Here is a 21,717-nt window from a genome sequence, read left to right as displayed (position 1 = left end):
GGCCGGAAAACTTAGGGGCCCCATGTTCCCCAGGGCAGCAAGGACAAGAAATGTTTACAGGCTTCTCGGTCTCCTTCTTCTGCGGCAGCTTCTTCTTGGGAGCCTTGCGCTCCGCCCGCCTCTGCTCCGTGGTGGTGTCGGCAGCCGTGATGAGCTTCTGCAGGTCCTGGGTTCTCTTCTCTCGCTCCTTCTTCCTGGCCTCGATTTTCCGCAGCTCCTGGATCAGATACTCCTCTTCTGCCACCTGCCGGCCGGCGCGGGGAGAGGCAGTCAGAGCCGCAAAGCGAGGCCAGGGAGCAGCTCCGCTCCCACGCCAGCCCTGCCCCCGGGCGCTGGCTTCCCCGCCCTCCCCTGCACAGGCAGCTCCAGCCCAGCCCTCAGGGGCGCTAGGTCCCCGGGTCAGTCGCTCTCCTGGCAACCCCGCGCCTTGCTCTCCCCCGGAGGAAGAGGGCAGAGTGACCCGTTCTATGGGGGGCAAGCTGGGCCCTGGGAAGGCGGCACCTGGCAGCGCGCTAGCGGCTCCTGCTGCCCTGCACTCTACAGGCAGATGCCCCACCCATTGGGCCAAGGGGACCCCTCCCCACCCCCCTGCCCACAGCTGCTGCCTCATCCACCCTACCCGGGCTGGTGCCCGCTCCCGCCATGGGGAAGCTGATGGGGGATGCCAGGGTGCCAGCTCCAAAGCCCAGGGCAGCGGCACAGGCTGGGCTCAGCCGGGGGGCAAGGGGAAAGGAGCAGGCGACAGGGTAGCGCAGGGGATGCGGTTCCTCCCCACGAGCTGTCCCAGCAGCACCCCACCTGGGGCGGGGGCCTCTGCAGCGAGCTGCCAGCAACTAGCCAGAGGGCAGACACTACCGCCCACGGACGCACACTCCCGCCCAGGGCCCAGCTCCTGCCGGCTGCCCTCACGGCTCCGCACTGCCTGCACCCCCAGGAGTCCGGGCCCCCGGGCCCGCCCCCGAGAGTGCAGAGGGTGCTGGGGGCTCACGTCCACTTCCGCCCTTCCACCCAGGCTCGGCCCAGGCTGTGAAGAAGGGGGAACCCCCCCCCCCCGGCACCCTAAAGCAACCACTGTCAACCCTCAGAGCCCAGAACCCCGCTCCTCTCGCCCCCACCGCCCCCAGGCACTTGTGCCCCCGCGCTCGGCGTCTCTGACCCACAGGGGCGTGGCCGTGGGGCTTTGCCACGTGTGTGCGGTGCTGAGACGTGCCTGGCCCCCCAGCTCCATAGTAACCTGGGTGAGGGTCTGGAGGGGTGGCCGGGCGGCCCTCCCGCACTCCCTACCTGCTCGGGGGTGCGGTTGTACAGCCTCTCCAGCTGCTCCTTCCGACGTCTCTCGTGGCCGGCGTCGAACACGGGGACTTTCAGGTCGGTGCCGGGAGCGGCCCGCGCGTTGGCCAGCTTGGCGCAGATGTGGTAGTACCGCTCCTTCAGGTCCTCCACCGACCTTTTCTGGGGAGCACGCAGCAGAGCGGGCAGCGTTACGAGGGAACCTCCGCAGGGATCCCCGCCTGCGGGGGAGGGGGCCAGGCCTGCAGACGCAAGGCTTGGGCAGCACGGGGGCAGGCCCGTCCCTCCGGCGCGGAGCCGCACAGGACCCAAATGCTGCCAGAAGCACCTTCCCCTCCATGCCTGCCCCTGCGACTGCCTCGGGGGGACAGGAGAGGAGCGGAAGCCAAGAGACCTGGGTTCCAGGCGGGGCAGCTGCTGCCTCATTGTGAGACTGGGAGAGTGCACACGCTGTGCCTCAGTTTCCCTGGCCCTATACCGAGACGATGACACTGTCCCTTCCTTTAATGTGCTTTCAGATGCTCTGGGCAGCTGCTCTGTCCCTGGGGCACGTGGGTTCCCTGCCACGCAGCTCTCTCCTGCTCGGAGAGACTGAGCCGGCAGCGAGCCCACAGCTCCTCCCGGCAGCCCCCACGCGGGTGCCAGGGCCTGCTGGATGAGCCGCCAGCTGCGGGCCTGGCTTTCCCCCGGGGCCTCTGCGCGGCCTGGACTCACTCAGCCCAGCTCCCTGCCCTCCATCGCAGCATCTCACCAGGGCTCCCCCGACACTGCCCACCCCCAGGGCTGGCCAGGCCTCCGTGGAGCAGGCTACGCGTCAGGGGCCACAGGCGTCTGCAAGGTTCCGGAGCAGCCCGAGGCCACAGAGACCCTTCCCCGAGCATTAGAGCTTCCTGCCCAGCGGTGAGACTCTGAGCCGGGGGTCCTGGCAGCTCAGCCTGCCTCCCCGGCAGGGCAGGGCCAGTTGTTTCCCCGGCAGGGTATTTGCAAGGGACTCTGGCTCCTGCTAACTCGAACAGGGGTGGTGGCAGCTCTCATGAGAAACGGGCGGAGCAGCAGCGCCCCTGCCCCGCGGCAGCGCCCGCTCACCTTGAACTGCTGGTGGTCGTAGCGGTCGTGGATCACCACGAAGCGCAGGTCGAATCTCCGGGAGAGGTCGAAGAGGTGATCGGTCTCCGCCTTGGTCCAGGCATCGTCGTGCAGGTACATCTGATACTCCTGCTCCGAGTACACGGGCACCTGCACCGTCTGCACGGGGGGGGGGACCTGACTCATCGTGCTGCCCCCCGGAGGCGGAGCCTCTCTCCAACTGCTCCCGGCGGCAGCGTCGGAGAAACCAAACCCACCCGGCACAGGAGGGCCAGGGGCCGCCAGTCTCCGCCCACCTGGTGCCCATCCCCATGTGGGCCCACGCCCCGGGGCAGCGGCTGCCAGGACGGAGCTATGTGGCAGGCTCACGAGGGGCCCCCCAGGGGCTATTTGGTAATTGTCCCGAGGCATTTCCAACGTGCCTATCGCCAGGGGCCCAGCCCTGGCCAGACCGCCGAGCAGTCTCACTTCCTCCAATCACGGGGCGGCACTCCACCAAGGGGCCCAACCACCGGCTCAGCCGTGGCCCCCTCCCCCTCTCAACTGCAGCCCTCCCGCGTGCCCCTTTCCACCTGCTCTCCCAGCCCCAGGAAGCTACATGCCAGGCTGTGGTCACTGGCTCAGGCCCGGCCCGAAAGCAAGCAACCTTGCATTCTGCAAAGCCCTTTCCACCCCAGTCCCTCCCCTCCCGCAGCAGCACCCCGGCACTCCCGGGGACCTAGCAACCAAGGGAGCCTCGTCTGCTGTTGCATATTCCCCCCCCCCCACCAACTGGGAGCCCCCCCACAGCCAGCAACCGGCCCTCTATTCCCCCAGCCCACGAATTTGTACGTTGGATGTGGCACCGCCACGGGCCACCCACCCAGCAGTCACCTGCTCTCTTGCCCACCATCCGTGGCCTTTCCACGTGGCCAGCTGGCACTCACTCCACATCTGGCATCGGCCGCTGCCAGAGGCAGGACACCGTGTGGGGTGGCCCTGGGGTCTGCTCCAGGCTGGCAATCCAGCTGCCTGGCTCCCTAGTGGGGTTTTGGCCCGGAGCTCGACAGGCTGACCCGACATCCAGCGAGGGAGAGCACGGAGACTGGAGGGGGTCCGGAAGCAAGTGGGGATGGAGAACTCGGGGGAAGAGAGATCAACCGAGGGCCCTGGGGGGAGGAACTGTAACCCAGAGGGTGATGAAAAACTAAGGAGAAAACAGACAGGCAAAAAGGTCCAGCTTGGGGAGACGGGACAAACGAGGCTGCGCCCACTAGAGCACGCTCCCCTGAGGAGCATGGAACAGAGGCCAAGATCCTGGGGTCTCTTCCCCCCCGCCTCAGCAGCCCCTCTTGTGCTGGTCCACACAGAGAGAGGACGGCAAAGCCTCCTGCATGGCCCCCCAGCCCTAGCGGCGGAACCTCCACGGTGCTAGCCCTGCCGATGAACCGCGTGAGCGGCGCTGCGAGGCCGGGCGAGGAAGCCCAGGGAATTCCACACACCCGACAACGAACGGCTGCAAAGCCAGGGACGCGAAAGGCCAGAAGTCAGGCGGCCTCCTGGGCACACGCAGGACACAACCTGTACGTAGCGAGCATGGGCCCACTTGTCCAGCTCGGCCGGGCACGCCCCGGGATGAATCACCCTGTTGCTTGAGACTCTGAGGTCTGATCTGCAGAAGCCAATGGAAGCTGCGTTTGGATCACAGCAAGTGTCATTTCATGCTACCCGAAAAAGCCAGGTCTTCGCTGGCTCACGTTGAGCACCCAGAATTCGGAGCTACTTCTGGATTTTAACCTCTCTCGGGCCTCAATTTCCCTGCTGTGAATGGAGAGAAGGACACCCCATCACCTCGTATCACCTGGGAATACTGAGATCCTCCAGCAGTGAGCCCCACAGCAAAGCCGACGAGGAAATTAGCCAGTCTGGTTTCCCAGGAGGGTTTGAATGGCGCGCGCGCTGTAAGGCAGGGGTGACAATGAGCCTCGGCTCATGAAGTATCATCCACTCTGCAAGATGAATGAAGCAGAGGTCCTATGGACAAACAGTATGAGCCAGGGAGCCGAATTAAGGTTGTTCAGGCAACCTTGATTCTGGCATTTCAGTGCTTGATTTTGCAACCTTCATCATGTTCCTTTAACAGGGGTTTGTGAGTGTGGCGTACATGAAGTAAAAACACTCCACACTGATCTGAAGCTGACGACAGAAGCTATTTATAACAGCACACAGCAGCATTTCCCACTGCACAGGGAGGGCGCGTCTGCCCAGCACCTTAAACTTGCAATAAGATGCGCTATTTGCGCTAGGCAACTTGAGTATCTTATTTTGATTGTATTTCGAAATCACTTATTTCTAAAAGGGGCGCATCTACAGAGTGCCAAATTTTGAAATAATGCGCTATTTTGACATGCCCTTTAACCCATGGAACGAGGGCTACAGGGATGTCGAAATAGCACACCCGTTATTTCGAAACGGGCGTGTTTAAAAGAGGCGGGGTATCCCTTAGCAACTTACACTAGCGATGCACTCTAGGACAGGAAGGGGAGTATACGATACTCACTGCGCCACATTTTCAGTTTTATCCATTTTCACAGGCAAATTCTCCGGGTTTCTAACCAACAGGGCTCAGTTTTTCCAGATTTATGCCCATTTAGCTATCAATCCACTCGGGATTTTCTCCGGGGCTTCTTTCTGTTAAACGCTAGCACTTTCCGCGACAGACACTGCAGCAGTTCCGCTGTGTCAAATGCAGCCCCCCACGGCGGCGGTCGGAAGACCCGAGCGACGGCAGCAGCGTGCAAAGCCTGGCTCACGAGGAAACACTGCCTGCCTGTTTCTCTGCACCCGTTTCGTGCGACGCGGAATTTGCGCAATCACGCCTCTACGGATCAAGGTCAGGTGCCGGGGGACAGGTGAATGCACACCCTGATACCAACAAGGAAACGAGTGCTGAGACATTGCACAGGTAAAGACGGGCGCGGGGAGGCTGCCTGGTGCGGCAGCACCACAGCCGCGGGGTCAGTGTTCGTCTTGACAGAATGAGAGAGCATGTTAAAAGCAAGCAAGGCAGCAAGCCTGAGGAAGAAAGCGAGCTATGGTCCACAGTCAACACCCGGAGCTTCCACCGGGGCCTTGCAGCCTGCCAAGACAGATCTTCCCTATCCTATCCCTGTCTCTGTATTTTAACAGGAATGCCGCGAACACCACAAAGCCTGCAGGACTGATCCTGTGGACTTAGCTTTGGCAAAGTAGAGCGATACGGGAGGGTTACGTCATTTTTAAAAAGAATGCCGTGTGTTTGTATAGATCGGTAAGAACGATGCAAGACCCCCCGTGGGGAAATCTCCAGTCGGGCCTTCGGTACACAGATGCTGTGACTCTGTCTAGTGGTGCTCAATAAGTCCAAAACCGGCCAAGCTTAGCTAACTGCAGAGAGCAGGGTTCCTGGTACCTAACCACAAGATTTCCCACTTTTCCTTTGCTGGGAACCATTCCAAGGAGGCGCCAAGTGATGTCACCATAGATGCCCAGAGATCACCCTCCAATCAAGGTGTACTCACAGAATCTGGGGGTGCAACAGTCCAGCTCTGGTGAGGGGTTGGACATTATGACGCAACGAGAGGGATAAAAAACTATGGAAGTAAGGAAGCTCGGTCTGCTGCGGCCACGGCTCTCCGGGGGTGCTCCCTTGTTCTCTCTGGAGGCCACACTCCTCTCTCAGTATCTCTCTGCCTTGCGTCATCTATTCTGTCCCAGTCTTGCTTCTAAATATTCCATACTCCACCCTGCACCCAGGTCCCTCGGGTTCTCCCATGCTCGGCCGTTGGGCAGAGGATTATGCGCGTATGGTATCATATCGGGTAACTAGATCTGTACACTTAGACAAGTACAATGTATACGACAAATCTGATGAATGTTATCATCAGAGGAGAGTCCGTTAATCTGCACACTCCGGGTTGTATGCCTTGTTCTCTCTGCCATTTTAATACCTGTCAGCATAAGGCTTGTTTTAATGTGGTATTGCCTGCTGTTCTGGACCCCCCGGCCCTCTAGAAACAGAACTCTATGCTTCTGCCAAGCTGCGACCTGGCGTACGGAGGACGAACCTAGAACCTTCGAGTCAGACTGGCGAGACTTACCCACAGAAATCTCGCTATAAACCCTGCCCAGGCTGAGAGTCAATGAAAGGGAGGACGCAGCGCTGCCACGGAAACGAATCTGTCATATCACCCCACCACTGCGCTTAACTGCAGAGAAGCCTAGGGGTGACTTTACGTAACAATACTGTCCAGCAGCGAGCCCCCTTCCTAATGGCAGACCACCTCACGCATAAGCATCCGAAAGCAAATGACGATGCCGGAGGAGCTAAATTGATGGGGCGACTTGACGGAAATGCAGCGTCCAGTCTGATTTCTGATGAGTCTCCTGATGCTTCGGACTGTCAGATTCTTGGCCTTTTGTTTTCAGGTTTTGATTAAACCTGCATTGGCTTGTGCTGACGTGACATTCCTCTCCTCTCTGACACCTGTTCTCTCGACGCAGCAATAGCTGGCATGTTTGAGACATACCCGCTAACTTGGGAAAACACTAACATCGACTCTGCTTCCTGCATAGTTGGCCTGGAGATTGAACTCACTCAGAAATCGGAGCTGCTATATACGAGCTGTCCTGCCCAGCTGATTACCATTGCACTGCCCGAGGCTACGGCTACAGAAGGCATGAAAAACACAGAGTCTCGCAGCGTTAGCTATCATCTTTGGAAAATCATGGAAGACAGGAGAGATTCCAGAAGATTGGAAGAGGGGAAATCCAGTGCCCATCTATAAAAAGGGAAATAAAAACAACCCAGGAAACTACAGGCCAGTCAGTTTAACCTCTGTGCCAGGAAAGATAATGGAGCAAGTAATTAAGAATATCGTCTGCAAACACTTGGAAGATAATAAGGTGATAGGGAACAGCCAGCGTGGATTTGTAATGAACAAATCATGTCAAACCAATCTGATAGCTTTCTTTGATAGGATAACGAGTATTGTGGAGAAGGGAGAAGCGGTGGACGTGGGATACCTAGACTTTAGTAAGGCATTTGATATGGTCTCGCATGATATTCTTATTGATAAACTAGGGAAATACAACCTAGATGGGGCTACTATAAGGTGGGTGCATAACTGGCTGGATAACCATACTCAGAGAATAGTTATGAATGGTTCACAATCCTGCTGGAAGGGCAGAACAAGTGGGGTTCCGCAGGGGTCTGTTTTGGGACCGGTTCTGTTCAATATCTTCATCCACGATTTAGATATCGGCATAGAGAGGATGCTTATTAAGTTTGCAGATGATCCCAAGCTGGGAGGGGTTGCGACTGCTTTGGAGGATGGGTCATAATTCAAAATGATCTGGACAAACTGGAGAAATGGTCTGAGGTAAAGCGGATGAAGTTTAATAAGGACAAATGCAAAGTGCTCCACTTAGGAGGGAACAATCAGTTTCACACATACAGAATGGGCAGCGACTGTCTGGGAAGGAGTACGGCAGAAATGGATCTAGGGGTTATAGTGGACCACAAGCTAAATATGACTCAACAGTGTGATGCTGTTGCAAAAAAAGCAAACACGACTCTGGGATGCATTAACAGGAGTGTTGTGAGCAAGACACGAGAAGTCATTCTTCTGCTCTACTCTGCGCTGACTAGGCCTCAGCTGGAGTACTGTGTCCAGTTCTGGGCGCCACATTTCAAAAAAGATCTGGAGAAATTGGAGAGGGTACAAGAGAAGAGAAGAGCAACGAGAATGATGAAAGGTCTGGAGAACATGACCTATGAAGGAAGACTGAAAGAATTGGGCTTGTTTAGTTTGGAAAAGAAAAGATCGAGAGGGGACATGATACCTTTCAGGTATCTAAAAAGGTGTCTCAAGGAGGAAGGAAAAAACTTGTTCATCTTGGCCTCTGAAGATAGGACAAGACGCAATGGGCTTAAATTGCAGCAAGGGAGATTTAGGTTGGACATTAGGAAAAACTTCCTACCTGTCAGGGTGGTTAAACACTGGAATAAATTGCCCAGGGAGGTTGTGGAATCCCCATCTCTGGAGATATTTAAGAGTAGGTTAGATAAATGTCTATCAGGGATGGTCTAGACAGTATTTGGTCCTGCCGTGTGGGCAGGGGACTGGACTCAATGACCTCTCGAGGTCCCTTCCAGTCCTAGTATTCTATGATTCTGTGATTAGATCGGGGCCGTTTTCAAGAATGCGAACAAGCTGAAAGCTTTGCTTTACATCGAGCAAGATGAGAGCAGGACTGACTAGTGATTACTTACCCCTGTTGTGCCACATTGATGGGTGAGCATGTAGTATGCTGCCTGTCATATCAAAGACATATGAACTGTGCTAACATGTCTCCTAGATCGCCCTGAGTTTGTTAGTTCTTAGGCAAAAACTCTGCAGATCACCAGAATGCACCAGATTCTGCACACCAAGATAATGTTCACTGCTGAAAACTTGGAATCACAGTGTGACACAGGAAACCCTGGAGTTTTCTCTGACTACTGTCCAAATGTTTGTCAAGACAGACGTTTATAGGATCCTGACAACCAAGGTCTCCATCGAACTTAGCACAAAAGCTGCAAGCGAAAGTTACTGTGAGAAAACTCAGCTGTTTTTAGAAATCCTTTCAGCCGCAGAACATGAGAGAACAAAAAAGCATTCAACCCCTTCCGCGCAGTACTCAGCGTGGAACGGGAGATGGCCGCGGCTCGTAACCCGAACCTCACAGCATTCGGGGCCAAAGAGTCTTTTTGGAAGCTCACTCAGGAATTGCACCAGCCTATTATGTAAGAGGGTTTCACCCATTTGCCGCGAGAGATGACATCAAATCTGAGAGGGGACTTTCCTACTTACTTGCCTAACCCTGACAATGCAAAATTGGAAGTGCTGGCATTTTGGAACAGTCACCAAGACACTTGCCAACTTCAGTGAGGTGGCACCATGCGCTTTGAGGGTGCCCTTAGATCTATCAAGGCAGAGCGCTTATTTTGGATTACCTCCAAGACAGCTAGAGGCTCAACATGAGTGAGGATACTTAGAAGAAAAGCATGCAAACCAGGATTTCGGGAAAAACCACTAGCTGACAGAGATTAAATGCACCTTTATACATTAAAAAAAGTGTAAATTATACTGTAGTAAAATATCGATATTACAAAAGGTTTTTTTGTTTTTCTTCTCATCTCTCACCCCGATTTTCTTATCCTTAACCCAATTTAATACCCGTTTCAATGTTTGGAAAATAAATACTGAAAAATTCCCCATTTTGTTTAATGACAACTGAGAATGTGGAACACATAACCAAAACCCCAGTGATAGAAATGTAGCCGTGTTAGTCTGGGGTAGTTGAAGCAAAATGCAGGACAATGTAGCACTTTAAAGACTAACAAGATGGTTTATTAGATGATGAGCTTTCGTGGGCCAGACCCACTTCCTCAGATCAAATAGTGGAAGAAAGTAGTGAAGCAAAATGCAGGACAATGTAGCACTTTAAAGACTAACAAGATGGTTTATTAGATGATGAGCTTTCGTGGGCCAGACCCACTTCCTCAGATCAAATAGTGGAAGAAAGTAGTTCTTTCTACTTTCTTCCACTATTTGATCTGAGGAAGTGGGTCTGGCCCACGAAAGCTCATCATCTAATAAACCATCTTGTTAGTCTTTAAAGTGCTACATTGTCCTGCATTTTGCTTCAAAAACCCCAGTGGAAATTTCTGGCAGATGGAGCATAATTATCTGATAGGTGGGTGCATAACTGGCTGGATAACCAATCCCAGACAGTAGTTATTAATGGTTCACAGTCATGCTGGAAGGGCAGAACAAGTGGGGTTCCGCAGGGGTCTGTTCTGGGACCGGTTCTGTTCAATATCTTCAGCAACGATTTAGATTTTGGCATACAGACTACGCTTATTAAGTTTGCAGACGATACCAAGCTAGGAGGGGTCGCAAGTGCTCTGGAGGATGGGTCATAATTCAAAATGATCTGGACAAGCTGGAGAAATGGTCTGAGGTAAAGCGGATGAAGTTTAATAAGGACAAATGCAAAGTGCTCCACTTAGGAGGGAACAATCAGTCTCACACATACAGAATTGGAAGTGACTGTCTAGGAAGGAGTCCTGCAGCAAAGGATCTAAGGGTCATAGTGGACAACAAGTTAAACATGAGTCAACAGTGTGACATTGTTGCAAAAAAAGCAAACAAGATTCTAGGATGCATTAACAGGAGTGTTTGTGAGCAAGACACAAGAAGTCATTCTTCCGCTCTACTCTGCGCTGATTAGGCCTCCGTTGGAGTATTGTGTCCAGTTCAGGGCACCACGTTTCAAGAAAGATGTGGAGAAATTGGAGAAGGTCCAGGGAAAAGCAACAAGAATGATGAAAGGTCTAGAGAACATGAGTTATGAGGGAAGGCTGAAGGAATTGGGCTTGTTTAGTTTAGAAAAGAGCAGACTGAGGGGGGACATGAGAGCGGTTTCCAAGTATCTGAAAGGGTGTCACAAGGAGGAGGGAAAAAATTGTTCTCCTTGGCCTCTGAGGACAGGACAAGACGCAAGGGGCTTAAACTGCAGCAAGGGAGGATGAGGTAGGACTTTAGTAAAAACTTCCCAACTGTCAGGGTGGTTAAACACTGGAATAAATTGCCTGGAGAGGTTGTGGAATCTCCATTGCTGGAGATATTTAGGAGCAGGTTAGACAAACACCTGTCAGGGATGATCTAGACCAGCGGTCTTCCTGGAGGGTCACAGCTCTGGGCCAGCCGCCATTTGTTTTCCCGGCTCGGCACCCAATGTATGCGTGGCGGAGGGAGTGGCAAAAAAACCCCTCTTGCGCAGAGCCGTTCTGCCGCTTATTTTCAGGAAGAACGGCTCTGCGCAAAAGGGGTTTTTTTGCGCAAGGAGCAGTGTAGACAGCTCCTTCTTGCGCAAAAGCCCATGCCACAAAAATGACAGCTCATTAGGTATGCAAATAAGGTGTGGCAATATTCACCCCTGCGCCTCATTTGCATATCTTATTGTGCAACAATGCGCAGTGTAGACGTGACCCCAAAGTTTGCCATGGGATCCAGGATGACGAGTTAAGAGCTTGATTTTAAGTCTCATTCATAATGTGAGCCCTCTTGCTACGCAGCACCCCCGAACCGTAATGGGGGGTCCTGCTTGTGCAGAGGGAACAACAGCGCCCCCTACTGAGTGCCCCACAGCACTCCCTGGGGCACCCCGGTTGTCCTGCTAAGCTCTGAGCATATTCCAAAGGATCTGGGGAGACGGCCGCCTGAGGTCGGTGGTCGCGGGCCAAACCGCAGTTTGGAATGTGATTGCAGTCGGAGCTGGGGTGCGGGAGGAAGGGGCTGCTCCCGCTCTCGGTGGAGTCACTCTGCCTGCTGTGCAGAACAACCAGCCTGCCCACTTCCCCCACCCCCGCCCCCGCCCGCTCCCACTTACTTTATTGAAGCGGGCAAAGGGATAATCCTTCCCCTCTTCCGCCGCCCTCCTCCAGTGGTAGAACATGGCCCCGTCCTTCCTCGCAGGGTTGGTGAAGGGCATCCACTTCCAGGGCCGGACCTTCTTAGAGCCCAGCTTGGCCTTGACTGTGCGATAGCCCTGCGCCGTGTCGCTGGGCAGCAGCGGAGGCGCGTCCCTGCCGAGAGGGAGGCAGCTGTCAGCACTGCATTCCTCTGGATGCTGGCAGCCCGGGAGGCAGGGCAGGAGCCCCGGGGTCAAGCCCCATTCCTGGAGTCGCCCTCCCCAGGACGCAGAGACGCCCTGCGCAGCGCCGGGGCGACACTCCCACTTTGAGGCACCCCAAGGCAGCCGCCTCCCCAGGCTCCTGAACCAACGTAAGCTCAGCACAGGCGGGCTCTGAAGCCAGCGGGCGTAAAGGGCGCAGGCTGAAACAGTGACAGAGGCAGAGTCTCCATAACTTAGAGCTTTACGCCGCGCTCTGCGGCCATCGCTAACTCTGCTGGAGCTTAGGGGCAGCGGTTACGTGCAGGTCAGACTAGACCATGATGGTCCCTCCTGGCTTTAATGTCTAGGGGCCTGCAGCATCTGGCAGAGTGGCTGTTAGTCACAAAGGGTGCACGTGCTCTCTCAGGGGAGGCAGCTGCGAGGTGACTGCACCTCCCTCCTCACCTGCCCAGGGCAGGGCCTCCCCGTTTCCGAAGGAGAAGGAAAACCAAGAGCCACAGAAATGACGACAGGCCGGAGGAGACGAGACTGCCGGAGTTACATTTTAGGGGCTGTTGTGTCACAGACTGAGTGTGACAGCCCGGGCAATGACAGGCTGGAGCCAAGGGGGGCCAGTTCTCCCGTGACACCCTGCAGAGCACTACCCCGACACCCTTACTTTTTATCGGAGTAGAGAAGTGCATAAACCTCTCGGTGCATCCCCTCCGGCCTCTTGAACGTCAGCGTCTCCGAGGATTTCTTCGACTTTTTCTGAAACAGAAGATGGGGGGACAGACTTAGAGTTTACAGCAGACGAGACCATTAGATCACCCAGTCTGACTTCTTATAGCCCACCGGGTATTCTCTGCCGCCCCCTCTTCCCTGGATGGAGCCCAATCACTAGGGTTTGGCTTCTAGAAATGTATCCGGTCTGATTCAAAACCGCCAGGAGATGGAGAATCCACCACTTCCCGGGGTAGTTTGGTCCAGGGCTTAATGCCCCTCGCTGGTTGACCATGTGCCTCATTTCCCATTGACTCTGCCCGGCTTCAGCTTCCAGCCCCATTTACCCCGTGCTCTGCCTGTCCCTGCCAGATAAGGAATTTTCTCCCCGTGAAGGTATTTATCCACTCAAGTCACCGCTCAGTCTTTTCCCCCGGAAATGAAGCAGACTGAGCTCTTCAAGGCTCCCATAAACCCCAAATCCCTGTTGTGGCTCTTCCCTGCACTGACTTCAGTTTTTCAACAGCTTTTTTAGAATCATTGAATCCTAGGGCTAGAAGAGACCTCAGGGGTCATCCAGTCCAGCCCCCTGCCCAAGGCAGGCCCAATCCCACATGGGGACACGAGGCCTGGACTGGTATTCTGGGACTGATCCCACCAATGCTGTACACAGAGATAAAATTCACCGTCCTGCTCCTTTTAGCGGGTGCTTTTTGGACACGGGGACATTCAATTCTTCTGGAATTATCCTAGTCTTCCAAGATGTTTAAAATCTAACAGCAGTGAGCCAGAGAGCACCTCAAGACAACTCTTTGAGGACTCTTGGGTGCAAGTTATCCAGGCCTGCTGATTTTCAAGTTCTTATTTGTAGGAAATGTTTAACATACTCCTGAGTGACACAGGGCATGACTACACAGCACACTTATTTTGGAATTTTTTTTCTGAAATAGCGTTCGGTACTTCCTCATTGAACACGGTAGATACGTTTCAGAAAATGATCGTGCTAAGTGAAAATATGTTATGCGGGGTCAATTTTCCCATTGAACATAATGGAAAAGGTGGGGGTTGCGTTTCAAGCACACGTGCACTCGCAGCTCCAGCCTGCACTTGTTAGCAGCTGGGACCGGGACATAAGGTTGGGGGAGAAAGGGGACTGGGTTTTAGCAGGGAGGGGAGGTGTTTGGCTCTGGAGAAGGGAAGGAAAGGACAGGGGAGGGGGCTTGCAGCCGACGGCTAGGTTTCCCCAGCAGGCCGGTCACTGGCAGCTGCGCGGGGCTTCCCCTGCCTCCTTACAAAGCGGCGGAGGTTTGCCGCTCGGCGCGCAGTACCCGGTGACCCCCTCTGGCCAGATGCCTTGCTTCCAGCCAGAGGGGGTCACTGGGGAACGGCGCTGCGAGCGGCAAACCTCTGCCACTTTGCAGGGAGGCAGGGGAAGCCTTGTGCAGCTGCCGGCCACCGGCCGGCCCTAGGGGAAAGCGTGTTATTGCAGGGACGGGGTCGTGTTGTTTGAAAATGTTCCCTTAAAAAAAAATCGTGCTATCGCAAAAACGTGTTAAGCAGGCGCATGTTAAGTGAGGAATTACTGTATTTCAAAACAGCACGTCTTCACTACAGGGAAGCCTCAAAATGAGTCCGAGGCAGGCTCCCTAATGTGGACGCCCTACCTCGACTTAGAGCCCCAGGAGGCACTGGGGAGTAATTACTTGGAACGGCCCTGGGGAGACAGCAACAGTCAAGCGTCCACACTACTGCTATTCCAAACGAGCATTTTGGAATAAATATTATTCCTCAAGGAAGGAGGTTTACAGATTTCAAAATAAGCCGCTTGTTATTTCAAAATTATTTCGAAATCACGGCATTGTTGTGTGGACAGTTGCATGGTTATTTCAAAATAACTGTGCTGTGCAGACACCCCAAGCGCATGGAAACTACTTCACTGCCCTGCATCTTCCAAAATATTGAATAGAAATATGTATGGACACTTCTGCCTTTTCTGCATCATTAGCAGTTTTACATCTCCACCCACTAATGGGCCTATGCAATTCTTGGAATTTCTTTGGCTGCTAATATACTTTTCAAACTCCTTATTTTCCTTAGCTCTGCCAACTGCAGATTTTTTTCCCTTATGACTTTAGCTTCCCTTATCAATTTTCTACTTTTCAAAGCTTCCTAACTTATACTGATTGTTATCTACTTACCCTTTACTCTATTTGTTATCTATTGCTTGCCCCCTACCCTTCACATTACAGATGGGAGTTTAAGGAGTAACTCATCCTGGTCTCTAGTTTCCTTTGGTGGCATAGAACAGATCTGTACCAATACCCCATCCCTGGTAGGGATGTAAAATCCTGGTTAATCAGTTAACCGATAAACACTAGGTTTAAATGATTCACTAATTAAGTGTGAAATCCTAGTGGGGGACTGTTCCAACCCAGCCCTTCCAGCTGCATGGGGGCTGCTGCTGCCAGCCCTTCCCATCTTCCCCTCAGCTGCGCAGGGGCTGCCATGGCCAGTTTCAAACTGCTGCACAGGACTGCTCCTGTACCTGGTTACCCAGTACCTGGTAAGCATCACCCAGTAAGATGCAACAGCTACCTGTTCACATCCTTAGTCCCTGGCTTTGTCAGTTAGCACTTTTGATCCATATGCATTCAAGATCCTCTGGTTCTGAGTTCCCACTAACTTTAAAACAAGCAAGGGCGTCTTGAGCTTGATCCTGCCTTGAGGGCGGGGGGCTGGACTCGATGACCTCTCGAGGTCCCTTCCAGTCCTATTATTCTATGATTCTATGAAGGCAGAATGCCAGCCTGTGACGATGTAGTCGGGGTTCCCCCGGTCCTGCACCCCTGTAGCAGCAAGAACAGGGTCCACCAGTCGTAGAATAGAGGGGGGTTTATTGTTCCGTCAGGATACTGCACAGCACAGATGTGGTGTGGCTATAGGGGCCAGGGCCAGCATGCCTCAGCCCTAGGGTTAGGGGTCCATCGCCCCTAAGCCCCAGCTTAGTCTCCCCTCTCCATGCTTCCCAGACAGCCACTAACTCCCGCTCCCGGCTCCTGCCCCCCCCCACCCCCCATACACACCTCCCCCAGTCCGTCTCCACCCCTCTCCTATTGTTTCCCTGCCTGCCTCAACAGGTCAGACAGGTTCAGGAACCTTTGCCTATGTGACTCACAGGCTATCCTGCTGGGCTGTGTCACACACAGCCACCAGTAGGTGTCACCCACAGCCCACCGCCCAGCATAGCAACCAGCAAGGTACCAACGCTACATCACAGAGTCAGTGAGAATCTCCCATCACAGCGCAGGGGGACCCCGGGTTACAGAGCAGACAGCCCCCCACTACGCCACACAGCCCACAAGTCTTTTACTCCTCCTAGCCTTCCTAGACAGCCCATAGCTAGGGATGTGAACATTGCAGCCACACACACGCTCCCATCAGAGTTCAGTACATTAGTCTTTGCGGAGCCGAACGTTTCGGTGGAGAGGGCACAGTGGCTGATTGCAGTGGCATTTTATTGCAGTGGCATTTTATTATTATCTAGCTTCAGCGCACATTGGACAGTCTGGGACCTACACTACACCCTTGGTCCTTTGGGATGTGGGTTCCCGTCCTTTTCTCTGTCTAGAGTGCCCCACTCCCATTGTGTCTGAGCATCACGAACGCATTTAACTTCACAATACCCCTGTGAAGCATGGGAAAGTATTAGACCCATTTAACAGGTGGGCAACGGAGGCACGGTGTGAATTCGGTGCCTTAACCCCAAAGCCATTCTTCTTGAGTCTGCCAGACGTGTGGCATGTGACCGTTCAGAATTCTGACAATACATCAGGGTTCTGCGAACACAAGGCGACGGGTAACTGGAAACGCAGGGAACCCAGAAGATGAAGGTACGCGTAAGATGCCAGGCACTGCCCAAAGTGAATTACTAGAATAGCGAGACGTTTGTTTTCCTCATTCTTGTCATGTGAGAGGATACTTGTGAGAACAGCAGGTGAAACGTTTCCAGACCCCAGTGTGGTTTTCAAGTTGGTGCGTAGGCCAACGAGATTGGCCCATCACCCCGGTACCTTATCAGAATTGATGATGTCCTTCTTATTGATGGTTCCCGTGTTCTCCGACTCCACACCCCCAAGCTCCAGAATATCCCGCACGTCTGCGCCCGTCGCCATCTTGCTCTCTGGAGACAGAAACACAGCGGTTAGAAGAAGAGGCCTAAGAACAGGCAGCCACAGGGCCGACGTGCAGCTTGTTCTCTGTGAAATTAACCCCTCTGCTCAACTCCCTCCAGTCTCCAACAGCCCTTACCCCTCCTCCCCACAGACTAGCACATGCCTCCTCATTCAGCAGAAACTCTTCTGGAATCTAAAATGGGCAACTCTGTTATTCAGATGCTCAGCTATAGAAAAGGAGGGATACCGGGGTGGGGTGTCTGTTCCCAGAAGAGAACAAAGGAGTTGCTATACTGGCTCCCAGCTGCGTATTTCTAGCCCAATAACCTGTCTGGAGAAGGCCAGCCCAAAATGATGCAGATGATATCTTAAAAACAGCCACGTTATTTTGACAAGACAGAGGCCAAGGCTGAAAACTACCAGCAGGCCGAGGGGAAGACATGCCTTTTCCAATGTAAAATAGTGCACAGTTCATCCAATAGTTTCAAATTCACACCAACTGCACCAGTGAACATGCAGCCTCCTCCGGAGAGGCACCCACCGTCACCCAGTAGGGATGTTAAATTTCGATAAGTCGAAACGCGCCATTTCCTCGCTATGCCTCTGCCTCCCCACAGAAACGGTGCTGGGGGGAACCAGCTTTTAAGCTCCCTCCCCTTGCTGCCTCTCTCTGACAGAGGCGGGAGGGGAGGGGGAAGCGACTAGTCAAGTCACTACTCAACTACCCGTTAAGCATATGCTCATCGGATAGTCGACTAGTCGCTTACATCCCTAGCCCCCAGTGTACTGCACAAGAGCTGAAGAAAGGGACACTGCCAGCCAAATGGTCCCCCACTCTCCAGACAGGTACCCCTCTGGATCTCTAGTAACCACACAGAGCACAGAAGACCAGCGTTGTTAAGATCTTACCCAAAGCACCACACGCAATACAGTGCCCAGAGTTCTACTGATTTATTGTAGCTCTGGGGATGTTGGGATTTGAACAAGTGACTCCAGGGACATGAGCCACCGCAAACCTGATCGTTTGAGGGCTAAATGGCCCTTCCCAGAGCTTCATCTCCTAAGAGTATAAAAGATGCCCATGGACAGCGGCTCATCCACACCAATACCCAGCCAGATGCAAGAGGTTAAAATGCAGTTTACTGACTAGTCAACTAGTCCAGTGTTTCTCAACCGTTTTTTGCTCATGGCCCCCTTCTGAGCCTCATTCATCATACGCCTGGCAGTTAAGTTTGGGGTGGCCCCCTCAGAAATTTACTGTGGCCCCCTAGAAGTAAGGCATGGCCCCCTGGGGAGCCATATGGCACACGGTGAGAACCACTGAACTAGTCGATGGAATTTCCATCTACTAGTCCATAGGCACTTCCACATTCCTCCTTTGAAATGTACAAAAGCCCCCGCTGGAGAATACGGGGGGACATGCTAGAGGTCTATAAAATCATGACTGGTGTTGAAAAGTGAATAAGGAAAAGGTATTTACTTATTCCCACAATATAAGAACTAGGGGTCACCACATGAAATTAACAGGCAGCTGGTTTAAAAGAAACTAAAATAAGTTTTTCTTCACTCAGCACACAGTCAACCTGTGGAACTCCTTGCCAGAGGATGTGGTGAAGGCTAGAACTTTAACAGGGTTCAAAAAAGAGAGAGCTAGATAGATTCATGGAGGTTGGGTCCATCAATGGCTGTTAGCCAGGAAGGGTAGTAATGGTGTCCCTGGCCTCTGTTTGTCTGGAGGTGGGTGACAGGGGAGGGATCACGTGAGGATTCCCTGTCATGTTCCCTCCCTCTGGGGCACCTGGCGCTGGCCACGGTCGGCAGACAGACACTGGACTGGATGGACCTTTGGTCTGAGCCCGTCTGGCCATTCTTATGATTTCCATAGGGTGCTGAGATGGTGGCTGAGGCCCAGTGACCATGGTGGAAGCATTTTCAAATCATGACTGGATGTTCTTCTAACAGATCTGCTCTAGGAATTCTTGGGAGCAGCTCTCAGGCCTGTGCTACATAGCAGGTCAGACCAAATGATCAGAATAAGACCATAAGAACTGTCCCACTGGGTCAGACCAAAGGTCCATCTAGCCCAGTGTCTCTCTGCCAACAGTGGCCAATGCCAGAGGGAGTGAACAGAACAGGGAATCAGCCACTGATCCCTCCCGTCACCCATTTCCAGCTTTTAACAGAGGCTAGGGGCACTATTCTTGGCCATCCTGGCTAATGGCCATTGATGGACCTGTCCTCCATGTATTTATCTAGTTCTTTTTTGAACCCTGTTAAAGTCCTGGTCTTCACTCCTCTGGCGAGGAGTTCCACAGGTTGGCTGTGCGCTGTGTGAAGAAAAACTTCCTTTAGTTTATTTTAAACCTCCTGCCTATTCATTTCATTTGGTGATCAGAGCCCATCGGACGGCCCGGAACAACAGCCCAGGGCCCTGTGCTTGGGGGAGGTCTGCAAGGCCCAGGGTGGTCCCTGGGGCTAGCAGCAGACCTCATGCTGGCAGAAGGGTTTGGGCCAGCCCCCACAGTCTCCTGCAGAAGCAGTAAGTGAAGTGACCTGGCCCCAGCCAGCTCCTCTTCCCCAGATCCCAGCCTTGTTGCTTGGGAAGGGGTGGAGCTGCCCCTGGCACTCACCAGTGGCAGTAAGTGTAGCAATGTGGCTGGGAGCCAGTGCCACGGAGCAGGCTGGGTCGCTCCACTTCCTGCCAGTCACTGCAGGGGCAGGCTTAACCCGCCCCTCCCCCCCCCCCCCCCCCCCCCGCTGCCACTGCCAGGACACATCACTCTGGACGGGGTAAAATAAGGGCAGAGGGAGGGCATAGCAGGGGGAGGGTGGAGCCCGGACTGGATGAGGGGGCGTGTTATTCCAGGCCCCGCACCCTCCTAGGGATGGTCCTGTTGGTGACCCTAATTCTTGTGTTATGAAATCAATAGCACTTCTTTACTTTCTTTACACCAGTCATGAATTATCATATCTCCTTAGTCAACTTTTCCAAGCTGAAAGTCTTAGTCTGAAGAATCGCTCTGCACACAGAAGCCATTTCACACTCCTAATAATTTGTTGCTCTTTTCTGAACATTTTCTAATTTCTGCTTGAAAATTGGGCAACCACGTCTGCACCCAGTATTCAAGATGTGAGGGTACCATGAAGTTATGCAGAGGCAATAGGATATTGTTTTATTCTCTATCCCTTTCTTAATGATTCCTAACATTGTTTGCTTTTTTGACTGCCGCTGCACACTGAGCAAATGTTTCCAGAGAACTGTCCACAACGACTCTAAAAATCTTTTTTCTGAGCAGTAACAACTAATTTAGCTCCCAGCATTGTATATGGATAGTTGGGATTATGTTCAACGTGCATTATTGTGCATTGATTAACACTGAATTTCTTCTGCTATTTTGTTGCCAAGTCGCTCAGGTTTGTGAGACCCTTTTGAAGCTCTTCACAATCTGCTTGGGACTTAACTATTTTGAGCAGTTTTGTACCCTCTGCAGACTTGGCCACCTCGCTGTTTACCTGCTTTTTCAGATCATGTATTAATATATTGGTCCCAGTGGGGACACCACTAGTTACCTCTCTCCATTCTGAAAACTGACCATTTATTCCTCCCATTTGCTCCCAGTCTCTTAACCAGTTATCAGTCTATGAGAGGCTCTTCCCCCGATCCCATGACAGCTTCCTTTGCTTAAGAGCCTTTGCTGAGGGACCTGGTGAAAGGCTTCCTGGAAATCTAAGTTCGCTGGATCCCCCTGCGCACCCCGTCACACATTCCATCCGACTGGGGAGGCAGGATTTCCCATTACAGAAACCACGGTGACGCTTCCCCCAACAAATGACGTTCGTCCTTGAGTCTGACAGTTCTGTTCTGTACTAGAGACTGAGCCACTTCGCCTGGTCCCGAGCCAGGGTCACTCGCCTGCAACCGCCCGGATGAGCGGAGCTTTCTGGCCTGGCGTCTGTGAACCCCTCAGGACACCCCACCCAGAGGCAGATTCCCCAGGGCCTATGATTGCACCGGGGACCGACTGAGAGGGGGCAAACTCCCCCAACCTGCCCAGCCCCTCCCTTCAGGACCCTCCCCCCAGCCCCTCCCCCAGTGCCCCCTCCCCCAGCCCCTCCCTTCAGGACCCTCCCCCCAACCCCTCCCCCCAACCCCTCCCCCAGTGCCCCCTCCTTCAGGACCCCCTCCCCCAGCCCCTCCCCCTCAGGACCCTCCCCGAGTGCCCCCTCCTTCAGGACCCTCCCCCGCCTCCGACCCCCCAATGCCCCCTCCCTCGGACCCCCCAGTACCCCCCCAGCCCCTCCCCCAGGCCCCCTCAGGACCCTCCCCAACGCAGCCCCCCCCGCGCTCCCACCTGGGCCGGTCCCGGTCCCGCCAGGCCTGGTGTTACAGCGATTCGGGTCCGACCGCGGCAACTTCCGGTCTCCGCCGCGCCGAACCGGAAGTGTCGAGGCCGCGAGCAGCTCGGAGGGGCCGGGAGGAGGGGCCGGGGGAGGGGCCTGAGCGGGGGCGGGGCCTGCTGTCCCCCGGAGCCCCGCCCCCCGCGCTAGGGGCCCGAACCCGGCCCGCGGCCCCTCCCCGCCAAGGGGCGCCCTCGCCCTGCCCTGGACCCCCCGGCCCTGCCCCCCCCCGGCCGTGGGGCAGAGGGGAGGGGCTGGTCCCGGGGGGGGGGGGGCTGAGAGGGTGGGGAGAGGCTGGTCCCAGCGGGGGGGGGGGGGCTGAGAGGGTGGGGAGAGGCTGGTCCCAGCGGGGGGGGGGCTGAGAGGG

The 21,717-nt window shown here is 54.2% G+C and overlaps 1 protein-coding gene across 2 annotated transcripts in view; it reads right to left on the bottom strand.

The window, feature by feature from the left end:
* DMAP1 (DNA methyltransferase 1 associated protein 1) overlaps positions 1-21,428 on the bottom strand; it is a 44,527-nt gene extending 23,099 nt beyond the window's left edge. For both annotated transcript variants that reach the window (XM_075935802.1, XM_075935803.1), the window contains exons 1-7: positions 21,305-21,428; positions 16,851-16,960; positions 12,737-12,828; positions 11,833-12,028; positions 2,377-2,535; positions 1,285-1,452; positions 59-244 (exon numbers count right to left, since the gene is read on the bottom strand). In XM_075935802.1, coding sequence (XP_075791917.1) covers positions 59-244; positions 1,285-1,452; positions 2,377-2,535; positions 11,833-12,028; positions 12,737-12,828; positions 16,851-16,952 — 903 coding nt within the window. In that variant the 5' untranslated portion in view covers positions 16,953-16,960; positions 21,305-21,428. The remainder of the gene's footprint in view (positions 1-58; positions 245-1,284; positions 1,453-2,376; positions 2,536-11,832; positions 12,029-12,736; positions 12,829-16,850; positions 16,961-21,304) is intronic.
* Between the last annotated feature and the right edge of the window lie 289 nt (positions 21,429-21,717).

Source organism: Pelodiscus sinensis, chromosome 9, assembly GCF_049634645.1.
Source record: "Pelodiscus sinensis isolate JC-2024 chromosome 9, ASM4963464v1, whole genome shotgun sequence".
NCBI lineage: Eukaryota > Metazoa > Chordata > Testudines > Trionychidae > Pelodiscus > Pelodiscus sinensis.
This window is presented reverse-complemented; position numbering and strand designations above follow the sequence as displayed.